Below are 15,570 nucleotides of genomic sequence, written 5' to 3'. Positions count from 1 at the left end.
ACTCACTGAGAGTTAGGACTGTTTCACACATACAGTGCCTGGTATGTAGAAGGGACTTACTCAATGTTGAATGAAGGGCAGGCGTTTTAAAATTCACATCAAAAAAATGTTTTTCTTTACAAATGTACTCATCTACAGTGTCACCTTCCCTCCAAGATTGACTTCTACCTTTACTTTCTGATATGGTTTGGGCATGTCCTCACCCAAATCTCATCTTGAATTGTAATCCCACAATCCCCACGTGTTGAGGGAGGGACCCGGTGGGAGATAACTGGATCATGGGGACAGTTTCCCCATGCTGTTCTCATGATAGTGAGTGAGTTCTCATGAGATCTGATGGTTTTATACGTGTTTGACAGTTGCTCCTTCACACGCTCACACTCTCTGGCCTGCCGCCATGTAAGAAGTGCCTGCTTCTTTTTCCACTGTGATTGTAAGTTTCCTGAGGTCTCCCCAGCCATGTAGAACATGAGTCGATTAAACCTGTTTCCTTTATAAATTACTCAACCTAAGGTACTTCTTCATAGCAGTGTGAAAATGAACCAATGCAGTTTCTGATAATCATGCTTGAGTAACTGGGGAATTTATACTACCTGGGATTAAACTGTGGCCCCAGCCTGAGCAGTCGTGTGACCTTGGGGAGATAACTTGCCTTTTCCATTTCAGTGTCTTCTGTAAAACCTGTAAAATGAGATTGTTTCTAAGGGTTAAATGAGCATAGCACAGTTAGAACACTGTCAGGCACATACTGATTGCCAGATGTTGAGTATTCATCTTTATTGAATTAGGACTGTGGTACCCCACTTTACGGCTCTCTATTTTGTATGACAAAATCATGCTTTGTTAGTAAAAGAGAAAATCTGAAAGTCCTTGCCATGGAAGGAAGAAACGGGAGAAAAGGGAGTTGGTAAGTTTCAGCATTTCAGAACTTGGAGGAACAAGTTAGGTTTCTATTTTATGGAGAAAGAGATGGAGGCAGGATGGGTCCTAAGGTGTCATTCAAGACACACAGCCATAACTCTTTATTGAGAGTAGAGCTAGGGCCCCAGGGACTGCTGTGGTCAAGTTGCAGACAAAAATGACCACTCATTGGAAGACAGGAGAGGAGTATTTAGTTACAAAAGCAGTCAACAATTCAGGTATATCTACATTCAGTCAGCAAATAAGAGTTGCTCAACTTGGTTGCTAATGGGATCCACTCTACTAACTGAGGGTTTGTATAGAACTCAGAGGAAGATGGCTTCAAGTAAGGAACCACCTTGTGCTTTTCTTAGGACTGAAAAGATCAGGAGGCTGGTAATGAATGAAAACCTTAGTCCCACTGGCACTGCATGAGGAGCAGCAGCATAAGCCACAGGGTGGGGCAGCCCAGGCAGGGGCATTCTGAGCTGTTGGGGAGGGGTGGCAGCCAGGGTGGGGCACTGTGAGCTGTCAGGGAGGACATTGTGAAGTGTGGGGTGGGGCATTGTGAGCCACAAGCCTGGGCTCCCACCTGGGCCAGTGGGCTTCTGTCTGTAGGTGACTGCAGGAGGAGGAGGAGCTCCATCTGTACTTTCTTCAGGCATTTGTTGTGTCTCTCAGTGCTTGTTGGGTTCACAACCTATTAAATAAGCCAGCTGGTCTTCACCCTCCCAGACAAGTCAACTCATGGGAGGTGGCAGGGTGCGGGCATTGGCCCAAGCCCTGGCTGGGGCCAGGCTGGGGCGTGGGCAGGCAAGCAGCAGACAAGACCATCTCTGCAAGTGCAGCATAGCCTCAGCCTAGGGCAGCGGGAGTGTGTGGCCAAAGCTGTGGGCAGAGGCACAGGTGGTGACAGGATTAGAGGCGCCCCATGGGGAACATACTGACCTGTTGTGTGTGTCCCAGGGCCAGCCCTGAGTTGGACCAGCACCAGGGGTCAGTGTGCCCCTGTGGTTCTGAGATCTATAAGACAGCAGCTGGAGACATGATAGCAGGAGTGCCTGCAGCTGCTGCTGTACAGCCTGGTGAGGTGACTTTTGAAGCTGGTGAGGGCCTCCACATGCACCACATCTGTGAACGGGAGATGCCAGAAGGTAAGGAGGTAACGGGTGCCGTCTGTCTTCAGCACACTTCTGGCTGCTGCTGTCACCAGGGTCCTCTGGGAGGCATCCCCAACCTCAGGCTCCTTTCTGCCTATAGCCAGCTATCCTAGGGCTGGCCAGGAACAAAACCTGGTCTTTCCCCTAGTCTTTCCCCACAGAATCCAGTTTCTTTTCTCCTTCCCTCCCAAACTCCCAGTTATTTCTCCCTCATCTCCTTCTCCCATTCTGGCATGGGACCATTTATTTATGGCTGTTCTTGTCTGTAGCTCTATTTACTACCTGTGGGACTTTGTTGAGGCTTCTTTGGAATATTCTCTTCCTTTTCTCAATAAAAACTCAAATATCCCAACTTTCCAGTGGCCATCCCATTCTCTTTGTAACTATCCAGATGGTACCTAAGTGAAGCAACCAGGTAAGTGCCTAATTGTTTCCTTTGTTAAAGTAGCTAAATCTCAGGACAATTTATATTGAAATATTTGGGGATTTCTTATTTAAAATCAGAATGCAGGTTGCCATAGGAAAGACTATATGGGTTGCTTTAAGTCACCGTGATAAAAGCTGCTTGCTTTCTTCTAACTAATTTGAACATAGAAGGAAAGAAAATGGAGGGTGCTTAAAATAATTGGGAAAGGTGTGAAATGTCATGGCCAGGGCTGCAGAAAAATGGGTGTGAGGGGGTTCCGCCAAAGGAGTTTACCTATGAGGCTCTGATTACTTTAAAATTCTTACTTTAACACAAAATGTGTCTCCAGATTAATTAAGTCTGGCGACTTAACAGACGTTATTTACCTCCTTGTTCTAAAAGAGAGGTGGAATTGGTTTGTGGTCAAAACTTTCAAAAGACGTAAAACGTAAATGTAGACTTTGAATGTGTAATATAAAGATTGAAGGTTAAAATGTCAGACCTTGCCTGTGTAAGACTGTTTGTTGCCATGGCTCCCTCTTTGTCCTTCCCCCTCCTGACAGTAGCATCTTGTTCAAAGATAAGAAAGTTGGAGTTTTTCAGTCTCTACACTGCTGGGAGAGGTAGAGGGATGGGAGGGGGTAGAAAAGAGAAAACAGTTGGTTTGCCTCTAAAGTTTTGCAACGAGATGAATCTAAGTGAAAAGAATTCTGGGTAACTATGGTTCTTGAATAAAAAGTATATTTTTCCAAAAAGAAAACATTGTATCATAAAGATATTAAATCCATTGGCTCTTTGGTTTCATTTGAATACCAGAGATTTATTACTGTAGAGGAAATGTCTTATAGCTCTTCCATTTAAACTTTGATTCGGCTCCGTATAGCCAAGACAATCCTAAGCAAGAAGCACAATGAGAACACATGGACACAGGGAAAGGAACATCACACACTGGGGCCCGTCGGGGGGTGGGGGACAAAGGGAGGGAAATCATTAGGACAATACCTCATCCATGTGAGGCTTAAAACCTCGATGGGTTGATGGGTGCAGCAAACCACCATGGGACATGTATACTTATTTAACAAACCTGCATGTTCTGCACATGTATCCCAGAACTTAAAGTGAAAAAAAAAACCACTTTGGTTGGGCTCTTATTTTTTTCAGAGGTAGAATAATTAAGACTCATGGTGAGTGTGACTTTGTAACTTGGAGTACTATACTCATTTTTCAAGATATTTAAGAATTTAGAATAAACAAATATGTGAATTAATTCATTACACCTTTATACACAAAGTATGTTTACTTGTGTAAACATACTCCACTTGGTGGTATAAGGAAAGCCTCTGAGTGATTTTACCCACCAGTTAATAGATGAGAAGTGTTGGATGAGAGCCCAAAAAAGGCTCTTTATTGTCATTCTTTAGGATTATAGCACAGTTTATGTATGTCTCATTTGGCCCTTTGCAATACAAATAAGGCCTATATACGTTCTCCCTATGTTTTGCTAATGAAGAAATGAAGACTTAGAGATCTCACGTGACTATGGAAGACAGCTACTCAACAGAACTAAGGTTCTATGTCCTCAGAATGACATGGAAGAGACAGATAATGCTGAATTTACTTTTTTAAAATGATAAAAAAACTCCAGAATACATCTTATATTTTGTCTATAAAATAGACCTGTCTTTTGAAACATACTACCATCTTGTTTTATTGTATGCAGTTGATTTTACACAATTTAAAGGCAAATTTACATTTTTTTAAATAAAGGAAGGTGTCACTATGTCACTCATGCTGGCCTCAAATTCCTGACCTGGGCTCAAGGGATTTTCCCATCTCAGCCTCCTGAGTAACTGGGACTACAGGTGTGTACCTTCTTGCCTGGCTTCATCTTATGTCTATATATTCATTAGTAAAGGTAGTGAAATATCCTAAATGTGGCAGTCAAATAAATGAGTTGATAAATTTTTATAATGATCACATCTTTTTTTCTTCTCTCCCTCTATAGATATACCTTTGGAGTCCAACTCTTCTGACCATCCAGAGTCAAGCACAATATTCCTGAGAAAATCTCAAACAGATGGTGAGACAACATTGTCTTTTCTGCCAAGAAAAAGAGTGAAAACTCTTGTTGTTTGATCAGATGAATTATAGAAAGTATTTAGAAACTCGTATTGGTTTGATTTTTTAAACTTTTCACATATTTACTTGTCTTATTTTAATATGTTATATACTTTTTCTTAATTGTTACTGTGTCAATGAAATCATGTAAACTTTTTGTCTATACATTTTGTCATCTTTTTATCAACACAATTTGTCATGTGATGGAGGAGTCATAGATTTATCTTTATTTATAATTCTTTGCCCCTTTTCCCTTACTCCAAAGAGTACATTTTAAAGATAGAACTCAGGCTTCAGCTTGGTTTCCATTTAAACAAATAAAAAAACCATAGTTGTTCATCACCAGAGATTGAATCTGTGATTTTGGCCTCCTCTTGCACAGTCCCCTGATGACATGCGTTTTATCACATCCAAGTTTATGCTTCTTGAAACATTTAAGTTATTAAGCTTTTCATCTGATGTAATGTAAATTTAAACATGCCCTACTTCTGCTTATTTTCCTTAATGTTATGTTAAATCCTCGTTTGTTTGCTAAAAAGCCATACACAGCCAAGTTTTCCAGTTGATTTAAGCAGCAAGAATACAAGTGAGGATCTATAATAATATGGGAAGTAATGTAGCACAGTAAAATAGGGGAGTTTGTAACCTTTCTTTTTGTAATTTGAGTAAACTTTGCCTGTCTTGAGTCCGTTATTTCTGGTTAGAATATGTCTTCATTTTTGCATTATTATAAAAGAGGTACATAAGGCTGGGTAATTTATAACAAATAGAGGTTTAATTGGCTCATAGATCTTCAGGCTGTACAAGCATGGCTTCAACATCTGCTTCTGGTGAGAGCCTCAGCAAGCTTACAATCATGATAGAAGGCGAAGGGGAAGTAGGTGGTTCCACATGGTGAGAAAGGAAGGGAGAGGCAGGTAGAGGGAAGGTGCCACACTCCTAAACTACCAGAATGAGAATTTGCTTATTACCATGGGGATGGCACCAAGGCATTCATAAGGAATCCACCACCATTACCCAAACACCTCCCACTAGGCCCTGTCTCCAACATTAAGGGTCACATTTTAACATGAGATTTGGAGGGGGGAAAATATCCAAACCACATCAGAGTTGTTTTTCCCAGTTCCTTCCAGAGCCATGGGCTTCTCACACATAGAGAGCATGGAGGAGGTAAAACGAAAGCTATTCCGTGTCCCTCATAATAAAAGCTCCAAGAAAACTTGGGCCATGCTTTGTTTCCTACACTGCCTCCACCTTTGATGCTGGAAGGGCCTTGCAGGCAAACATTCCTACCACTGGGATGCTTATTACCATGGGGATGGTATAATGTGGTAGGAATGTTTGCCTGCAAGGCCCTTCCAGCATCAAAGGTGGAGGCAGTGTAGGAAACAAAGCATGGCCCAAGTTTTCTTGGAGCTTTTCTTATGCTGGCCTTTTTTTTTTCTTTTTTAGAAAAAATGATTTTTTTTGTGGTGCAGACACCGTGTCCAATCAGGTTTGTATAGTCATTTTAAAATTTAAATTTAAGACAGGTTACTTTCCAGTTGTTTTGTTTTTAGTGACATATTAGTAGATGACCATTAAGTGTGGGTTGAGATGCTTACAGGGATTCTGGTGCATCTGGAGATAGGTGCCTGGCCAGAAAGTAGTTCTTAGAGATGTTAACTCTTAGATTCTGGTAAATAAAGTAAGCTATGTGTAAATGCAGAATGAGAAAATACTTATGGCTCATATATGCAACAGTTAAACTTTTTCATTAACTAACTTTTTAATCTGCCCTCATTTTTTTTTTGTTCTTTTCTTTTGTACATAAGGGTTCTTTTATTTGTATGTAATGGAAACAAAAAGTGAACTAGGTCAGAAAGTAAAGCTAAGTTATTATATTTTACTTTATGAGATTTATCATACCAGATAATTTAAATACAAATTTTTGAAAGTAATTTTTAAATGGAATTTTTCCTCATTTAGGAGTGTTTAGTAAGACATTACTACTCTTATTTTATGGTATTTGTATCAGAAGTGACCTTTTTTTTTTTTCATTCTTAGTACAAGAGAAAAAAGACAACTATACAAAGCATGTACATAAACAGTCAAAAAGTTAAGAAATTGATAGTTTGATATAAAAATATGTCTCTCTTGATTCCTTTAAATTATAATGGGGACTCAGTGGTAATAGCATGGACCTCTTTTTGTATTTTCCTAAGTATCAAAAATATCCAGAGAATTCTTCAGCTTAGTGTGTCCACCTTTTAAGAATTTCTGACGTTTAAGTTAAATTTCAATAGTCTGGTTGTGATATAAAGATCCACCTTAAATATTTAATCATATTTTTAATCAAATAACAAAAATAGAATAGCTAATAAATAACATAGAACAAAATAACAAATACAGAATAATAAATAACAAAAATAGAATAGCTGTCAGCACTGTCTATTGACTTTGTCGTAGCAGGTGAAAGCATATCTTCCTCACTACACCATGACTTTATTTTTCTCCCTCTGTTTCTTCCAACTGTAGCACACTTTTAAATTGAATCAGTAATATTTACATGATTATGACTATGCAAATTCTATTCACTGCTAAGTCATATGGTGTTTTCACTATGCCTCTGCATTATATATCCTTCATTCTTTCTCTGAAACAGTTCTGAAATCTGAGCATTTCTGCACTTTTTCTGGATCATCTCTTTCTTCCTAGCCTATGTTACTTTACTCAGCCAAATGCTGTAAGTAGCCCCTGGCTGGTCTGTTTGCTTTCACATCCATTATTTTTTAGCATGAAGCTAATTTTCTGACTATATTCGTTTGCCTGTTTTATGACAGCTGTTTTTCCCCCAAGTGTTGTAGCATTTATCCTATGCCTTTCAAAGATACTTTCCATCTGCTAAAACACATCTGTTCCTTTTTTTTTTTTTTTGCTGGGGTTGGGGTCAACTTTCTTTAGCATTTGTCATCCTAGTTCAATATAGAATGGCTTTCCCTAGATATGCTCAATGTCTGCCTTTCTGTGCTAGCTCCTTAAAGTCTTTTGGGATCTCACATAGCTGCCATCTTACGTGGGATCACCTGAGTCCTAGATTCTGTTTCCTGCTGTCCTGTTAACCTTTTTAGTTGTACTTGAGCACATTTTCCTGGGCAGAGATGTTTAGAGATCTGGCCAATCTTAAAACCCCTCCTTTTTGATACAGAGTAAACTTCTAGCTTAAATCTAAACTTTATGGTTCTGAAGATATTTTGCAATTGTGCAATTTGCACAGTGTTGTTCTTGACTCTATTGCCATTGTGAGATACATTATTTATAACTAGATTTTATATATCTGTGGAAGCTTTTTAGAAGCTCACTGAGAATCTCTCACTGAGATTCTGAAATTTCATAACAGCTTGGTAGGAATCTTTTCATTTTATTGAGGCTACTAAGAAGAGAGTCTCAAGAAGACTCAAGAAGTCTCAAGAAGAGAGTCTCAAGACTCTCTTCTTGAGAATTTTTGTATTTTCTGTGTTCCTTTTTTTCTGACAGTCTTGTTATTCAGATGCTAGGTTGCTTAGAACAGTATACCTGCATTGGTTTTTAACTTTTCCCCTTCGATTTTTTTTTCAACTTCTGTGACTTTTTACTGTAACATTTCTATTGAATTTTCTATGTTTTTCTCACAGTGGTTTCAGATTTTTTTTTTTTTTTTTTTTTTTAAGTTTTGTTCCTAATTTTGACTGGTCCATGAATTCCTTTTTTTCTGTTGTTTTGATCTGTCTTGTTGGAGGCTTCCCTCCAATGTGTGGTGTTCCCTGGTTTTATTTGGAAGCAGGACTTCTGTTAACTGGTGGCACTCAGTGTGAGGTTTTGGAAGCCAAACTAACTTTTCATTTGTGGGACTTCAGTGTATTATCTGGGGATCTTTACTTGATCCAGTTCAGATTCTTCTGAGAAAGGATCTCCCAATTTTCTGCCTGGGAAGTAAAAGAATGTCTACTTGCTTTCCAAAAGCAGAGTTAGGGAAGCAAGTTGGAGTTCTGTTTTTGGTGTAGTTTTCTTTATATCTCAGGTTTAAGCCATGGTATTTCTGAACCTAGAAATTCTCAGGTTTGGTATATCCAGAGAACACACATCTAAGTTTCTCATCAGATGGGAAGACAGGTGGACTTGGTGCTCTAACCACAGATTTTCTGACCTTGCTGGCTTTTGTTTTACATTTTACCACTACCTTCCAAAGTTCCATTTGCCTCTAAGTTCACAGCCTGCCTTTAGTTCTGCAAGACAAACTGGCTTGCTTCTCTTCCAGTCACTTTCTGTAGGGACCAAAGTTGTGCTTCTGTGTTATGTACCACTCCTTTATGTACTTTTTATGTCCCAGCATTTATTAAAAATCATCTCTGTCAACCTTCTGTCCTGATCCTGTTTGTAACCAGTATTTTATGTATGACTAATGAGACTTGCAGAGGCAGAGGAAATAAATCTGTGGTCAATCTATTATATTTAATTTAAATTTAGGACCTATATTTACATGTGTATCAAAGTTTAATTTCAATATAATTAATGGTATTAACCCAGACAATTCTTTAGTGATGTATCTATAATTAGCATATTATACTTTTCTCCTAAGGTGTTGTTGAATATTTTTATTCAAACTTACGCTACCATATTATCCCATTACCTCACAACATAGATGGAGCTGTTTTCATGAATGTCCAAAGTGTTAGAAATATTTAAGTGAATTAAAATTTGTTTATTTTTAACCTGGTCAACATAGCAAGAGCTCATCTCTACAAAAAGGTTAAATTTAAACAAATTAGCCAGGCATGGTGGCATGTGCCTTTAGTTTTACCTACTCAGGAGGCTGAGGCAGAGGATCACTTGAGCTCAGGAGTTTGAGGCTGTAGTTAACGTGTAGTTAACTATAATTGCACCACTGCACTCCAACCTGGGCAACAAAGGGAGACCCTGTCTCAGAAAAAGAAAAAAGTTATTATTTAAAAACATACCTAAACTTTTTCCTGCCAAAAAGGAGAGAGGAAAACATAAACTTGAGTTTTCATTTTATTTTATATTTGCTGGGAAGAATGCCATAGGTTATTTGTATACTTTTATTTCCTTAGGTTTTGGGAGAAACAGGTGGTATTTGGTTATATGAGTAGATTTTTTAGTGGTGATTTGTGAGATTTCAGTGTACTCGTCACTTGAGCAGTATCCACTGAACCCAATTTGTAGTCTTTTATCCCTCAACCCCCCACCCTTTTCCCTCTGTCCCTAAAGTCCATTGTATCATTCTATGCCTTTGCATCCTCATAGCTTAGCTCTCACATATGAATGAGAACATATGATCTTTAGTTTTCCATTCCTGTGTTACTTCACTTAGAATAATAGTCTCTGATTCCATCCAGATTGCTGGGAATGCCATTAATTTATTCCTTATTATGGCTGAGTGGTATTTTTTTTTTTTTTTTTTTTTTTTATACTTTAAGTTCTAGGGTACATGTGCATGACGTTTATATCATGTATAACTCCCCAATGCAATCCCTCCCTCCTCCCCCCTCCCCATGATAGGCCCCAGTGTGTGATGTTCCCCTTCCCGAGTCCAAGTGATCTCATTGTTCAGTTCCCACCTATGAGTGAGAACATGCGGTGTTTGGTTTTCTCTTCTTGTGATAGTTTGCTAAGAATGATGGTTTCCAGCTGCATCCATGTCCCTACAAAGGACGCAAACTCATCCTTTTTTATGGCTGCATAGTATTCCATGGTGTATATGTGCCACATTTTCTTAATCCAGTCTGTCACAGATGGACATTTGGGTTGATTCCAAGTCTTTGCTATTGTGAATAGGGCCGCAATAAACATATGTGTGCATGTGTCTTTGTAGTAGAGTAATTTATAATCCTTTGGGTATATACCCAGTAGTGGGATGGCTGGGTCATATGGTACATCTAGTTCTAGATCCTTGAGGAATCGCCATACTGTTTTCCATAATGGTTGAACTAGTTTACAATCCCACCAACAGTGTAAAAGTGTTCCTATTTCTCCACATCCTCTCCAACACCTGTTGTTTCCTGACTTCTTAATGATTGCCATTCTAACTGGTGTGAAATGGTATCTCATTGTGGTTTTGATTTGCATTTCTCTGATGGCCAGTGATGATGAGCATTTTTTCATGTGTCTGTTGGCTGTATGGATGTCTTCTTTTGAGAAATGTCTGTTCATATCCTTTCCCCACTTTTTGATAGGGTTGTTTGTTTTTTTCTTGTATATTTGTTTGAGTTCTTTGTAGATTCTGGATATTAGCCCTTTGTCAGATGAGTAGGTTGCAAAAATTTTTTCCCATTCTGTAGGTTGCCTGTTCACTCTGATGGTAGTTTCTTTAGCTGTGCAAAAGCTCTTTAGTTTAATTAGATCCCATGTGTCAATTTTGGCTTTTGCTGCCGTTGCTTTTGGTGTTTTAGACATGAAGTCCTTGCCCATGCCTATGTCCTGAATGGTACTACCTAGGTTTTCTTCTAGGGTTTTTATGTTATTAGGTCTAACATTTAGGTCTCTAATCCATCTTGAATTAATTTTCGTATAAGGGGTAAGGAAAGGATCCAGTTTCAGCTTTCTACTTATGGCTAGCCAATTTTCCCAGCACCATTTATTAAATAGGGAATCCTTTCCCCATTTCTTGTTTCTCTCAGGTTTGTCAAAGATCAAATGGCTGTAGATGTGTGGTATTATTTCTGAGGACTCTGTTCTGTTCCATTGGTCTATATCTCTGTTGTGGTACCAGTACCATGCTGTTTTGGTTACTGTAGCCTTGTAGTATAGTTTGAAGTCAGGTAGCGTGACGCCTCCAGCTTTGTCCTTTTGACTTAGGATTGTCTTGGCAATGCGGGCTCTTTTTTGGTTCCATATGAACTTTAAAGCCGTTTTTTCCAATTCTGTGAAGAAAGTCATTGGTAGCTTGATGGGGATGGCATTGAATCTATAAATCACCTTGGGCAGTATGGCCATTTTCACGATATTGATTCTTCCTATCCATGAGCATGGTATGTTCTTCCATTTGTTTGTGTCCTGAGTGGTATTTCTTAATCCACTTGTTGATTGATGGGCACTTGGGCTGGTTCCATATTTTTATAATTGCAAATTGTGCTGCTGCAAACATACATGTGCAAGTATCTGTTCTGTATAATGACTTCTTTTCCTCTGGGTAGATACCCAGTAGTGGGATTGCTGGATTGAATGGTAGTTCTACTTTTAGTGTTTTAAGGAATCTCCACACTGCTTTCCATAGTGGTTGTACTAGTTTCCATTTTTACCAGCATTGTAGAGAAGTGTTTTCTTTTCACTGCGTCCACACCAACATCTATTATTTTTTGATTTTTTAATTATGGCCATTCTTACAGGAGTAAGGTGGTATGGCATTGTGGTTTTGATTTTCATTTTCCTGATCATTAGTGATGTTTAGCATTTTTTCATATGTTTTTTGGCCAGTGGTATATCTTCTTTTGAGAATTGTGTATTTATCGCCTTAGCCCACTTTTTGATGGGATTGTTTGTTTTCTCTCTTGCCCATCTGTTTGAGTTCCTTGTAGATTCTGTATATTAGTCCTTTGTCAGATGTATAGATTGTGAAGATTTTCTCTTTCATGCTGCAGGTTGTCTGTTTACTCTACTGATTGTTCCTTTTCCTGTGCAGAAGCTCTTTAGTTAAGTTTCACCTGTTTATCTTTGTTTTTGTTGCATTTGCTTTTGGGTTCTTGTTTATGAAGTCTTTGCCTAAGCCAATGTCTAGAAGGTTTTTCTCATATTATCTTCTACAATTTTTATGGTTTCACGTTGTAGATTTATGTCCTCGATCCATCTTGATTTGATTTTTGTATAAGGTGAGAGTTGAGTGTCCGGTTTTATTCTCCTGCACGTGGCTTTGCCAATTATGCTGGCACCATTTGTTGAATAGGGTTTACGTTCTTCACTTGGTTTTAGTTGGCTTTGTTGAAGTTAACTTGGCTGTAGGTATTTCATTTTATTTCTGGGTTTTCTATTCTGTTGCATTGGTGTATGTGCCTATTTTTATACCAGTACCATGCTGTTTTGGTGACAATGGCCTTATCTTATAGTTCGAAGTTAGATAATGTGATGGCTCCAGTTTTGTTGTTTTTACTTAGTTTCGTTTTGGCTATGTGGGGTCTTGTTTGGTACCATATTTTAGAATTTTTTTTTTAGTTCTGTGAAAAACGATGATGGTATTTTGATAGGAATTGCATTGAATTTGTAGATTGCTTTTGGCAGTATGGTCATTTTCACAATATTGATTCTACCCATTCATGAGCATGGATGTCTTTCCATTTTTTTGTGTCATCCATAATTTCATTCAGCAATGTTTTGTAGTTCCCAATAGCATATCAAAAAGATACTCCGCCATGATCAAGTGGGTTTCATACCAGGGAAGCAGGGATGGTTTAACATATGCAAGTCAATAAATGTGATACACCACAGAAACAGAATTCAAAACAAAAATCACATGATCATTTCAATAGATGCAGAAAAAGCATTTGACAAAATCCAGCATCCTTTTATGATTAAAACCCTCAGTAAAATTAGCATACAAGGGACATACCTCAATGTAATAAAAGCTATCCATTACAGATCCACAGCCAACATAATATTGAATGGCAAAAAGTTGAAAGCATTCCCCCTGAGAACTGGAACAAGACAAGGATGCCCACTATCACTGCTCCTATTCAGTATAGTACTGGAAGACCTAGCCAGAGCAATCACACAAGAGAAATAACAGCCATCCAGATCAGTAAATAGGAAGTCAGACTGTCACTGTTTGCTGATGATATGATCATATACCTAGAAAACCCTAAAGACTCCTCCAAAAAACTCCTATAACTGATAAATGAATTGAGAAAAGTTTCAGGATATAAAATTAATGTACACAAATCAGTGGCTCTGTTATACCCCAACAGTGACGAAGCTGAGAATTAAACCAAGAATTCCACCCCTTTACAATAGCTGCCAAAAAAGACAGACAACAAACAACAACAACAACAACAACAAAAAACAGCACCGGCTTAGGAATATACCTAAGCAAGGAGGTGAAAGACCTCTACAAGGAAAATAGCTTTAGTGTTTTTAATGGGTTAAAATGAGAGGCAGCAGGTACAGTGGAAGAAGTCAGTGGTTGGGCATTGGCATCCAATGGGTACTGGACCTTTGATGGTCAGACTTTGGTTTTGACTTACTAACATATGAGGTATGATTATTTTCTAGTTTTTGTCATTAAACCTTAAAACTACTAAGTAAACCCTTCCATTTCTTGTTAAAGATTGTAAAATTTCATACTCTGTGATTTATGCTGACTGAGGTTAGATTTGTTTCTATTTTGTGACTACCTTGAATAATACCTATAAACAATAAAGTGTTAGTAGTGTTTCTGTTGTAATTAAATGTAGTAAGACTCACCTTCCAAATTATAACTGAATTAATTTGTCAAACACTTGAACTTTTTGATTTATTCAACATTTTTATGCTGAGCAGCTGGAGGTAGGAACAGTTAGGGCTCTCCCTTACTCTTATAGGGAGGCGTACTTTCTCATGAGGGGAATACTCTGCTAGAATTAGTATCTTGTAACCAGTTAGTGTACAAGAAAACATGTTTTGGTGAGGCTACTGGCAAAGAGATCCAAGAGGGTATATGGAGTCAAGCTTGCTGGAACAAGGAAAGAGAAAAAGCATTATTCCAGGCAGAGAACAAGGTTACAGCAGGAAAATGCCTAGGTGCAGGTCAAATGATTTATAGAATAAAATTAATCAAGTTTTGAAATGAATGGAAAGTATTCTCTGAGGGTCTCATTTGAGTCATGTCATGGCAGTCTTATTTAAACATGAAGTGAAAGTTAAATTTCTTTTTATCCTCCACATAAGATAACAGGACTAGAGAAACCTATGTCTTCCTCACTTGTTGGTGGCCTAGCAACTCTGGTACACAGAACCTCTGAATCTGAAACACTTGTTTTGTCATAATATCGCCTGAAATAATACATTTACGATTAGTAACTTAGTAAACGCATTAGTCTTGTATTCACTGCAGTAAAATGGTCCTATACCAATATTATTTAATACATTACATTTTACTGTAGTAAATAAATAACAAATAAAAATTCTCAGCTGTTTTATGTCACTATAAAAAAAATGAAATCTTATTTTAAACTTTTCTCATTATTTATAAAGGCATTTCATAAAATCCTTGTTCGGTTTGATGATAGGTACCATATTAAGGATGGCATTTTATAACCCATATCTCAAATATCATCTGTGGCAGTTAAGAGCCTTCAGTGGGTTTTCTATAGAGTGCACATGATACCACACTCAGGCAGTTCATGGAGTGTAAGAAATATCCTAGTGCTTTGAAAAATTTGACATTTTAACCAATGAAAAAGTGTACTTTGATAAGTTTAACTTATACTTCCCTTCCCCTTCAGGTATCTACTGAGCGTGTTACTCAACAATACAGTTCATGTTCGACAATATTCCTTGATGACAGCACAGCCAGCCAACCTCATCTTACAATGACACTGAAATCGTGAGTAAAACTATAATGCCAAGGGACAGACTCCTTTATTCAAAAATTATTTCAGCCATTTGGTTGTCCTCTTCAGCAATCATTTTGAGAAATTGGAGTCAACTATATATTGATATCCAGATTCTAAATATTAAGTATCAATTCTCTTTTAATCTTAGACATCATGGTGGAAGGAAAAATCAGCAAATAAGCAATCCCAGAAAAAGTGTAGCTATTTATTTGATACCTTTATGCCTTAAGACAATGTTGAACGCAATGAGAAGGATAGTTTACCTTTACTGATTTTTCAGTGCGTTGCAGGCCTAAATCAATGTGTACTACTTTGGACATTAGTCTTGGAAGAAGGAACAGCTTTTTCTCTTCTGGCACCACAGTGTATCTGCATTTGATTTTCTCCCATTGTGCATAAGAACTTCATGGGCCACAAAGATGCACTT

General features: G+C 38.1%; 1 protein-coding gene across 2 annotated transcripts; it reads left to right on the top strand.

The window, feature by feature from the left end:
• Positions 1-1,470: 1,470 nt before the first annotated feature.
• Positions 1,471-15,137, top strand: LOC117083699 (cyclin-Y-like protein 2). Of its 2 annotated transcripts, XM_033211664.1 has the most exons (4): positions 1,471-2,054; positions 4,472-4,546; positions 6,631-6,662; positions 15,033-15,137. In XM_033211664.1, exons 1-4 carry the CDS (start codon positions 1,832-1,834, stop codon positions 15,135-15,137), a joined length of 435 nt encoding a protein of 144 aa, XP_033067555.1. In that variant the 5' UTR covers positions 1,471-1,831. The 2 variants fall into 2 exon arrangements, with proteins under 2 accessions (XP_033067555.1, XP_033067563.1); XM_033211672.1 differs by lacking the exon at positions 6,631-6,662 and having other exon boundaries at positions 15,033-15,125.
• The last annotated feature ends 433 nt before the right edge of the window (positions 15,138-15,570 follow it).

Source organism: Trachypithecus francoisi, unplaced genomic scaffold (assembly GCF_009764315.1).
Source record: "Trachypithecus francoisi isolate TF-2019V2 unplaced genomic scaffold, Tfra_2.0 Contig00383, whole genome shotgun sequence".
Taxonomy (NCBI): Eukaryota; Metazoa; Chordata; class Mammalia; order Primates; family Cercopithecidae; genus Trachypithecus; species Trachypithecus francoisi.
This window is presented reverse-complemented; position numbering and strand designations above follow the sequence as displayed.

Bases quoted from the DNA above. Each gene is read 5' to 3' on its own strand.
- LOC117083699 (XM_033211664.1), top strand. From the start codon at position 1,832: ATGGGGAACATACTGACCTGTTGTGTGTGTCCCAGGGCCAGCCCTGAG. The intron at 2,055-4,471 runs GTAAGGAGGTAA...CTCCCTCTATAG, and splicing joins TGAACGGGAGATGCCAGAAG to ATATACCTTTGGAGTCCAAC. The intron at 4,547-6,630 runs GTGAGACAACAT...TTTCATTCTTAG, and splicing joins GAGAAAATCTCAAACAGATG to TACAAGAGAAAAAAGACAAC.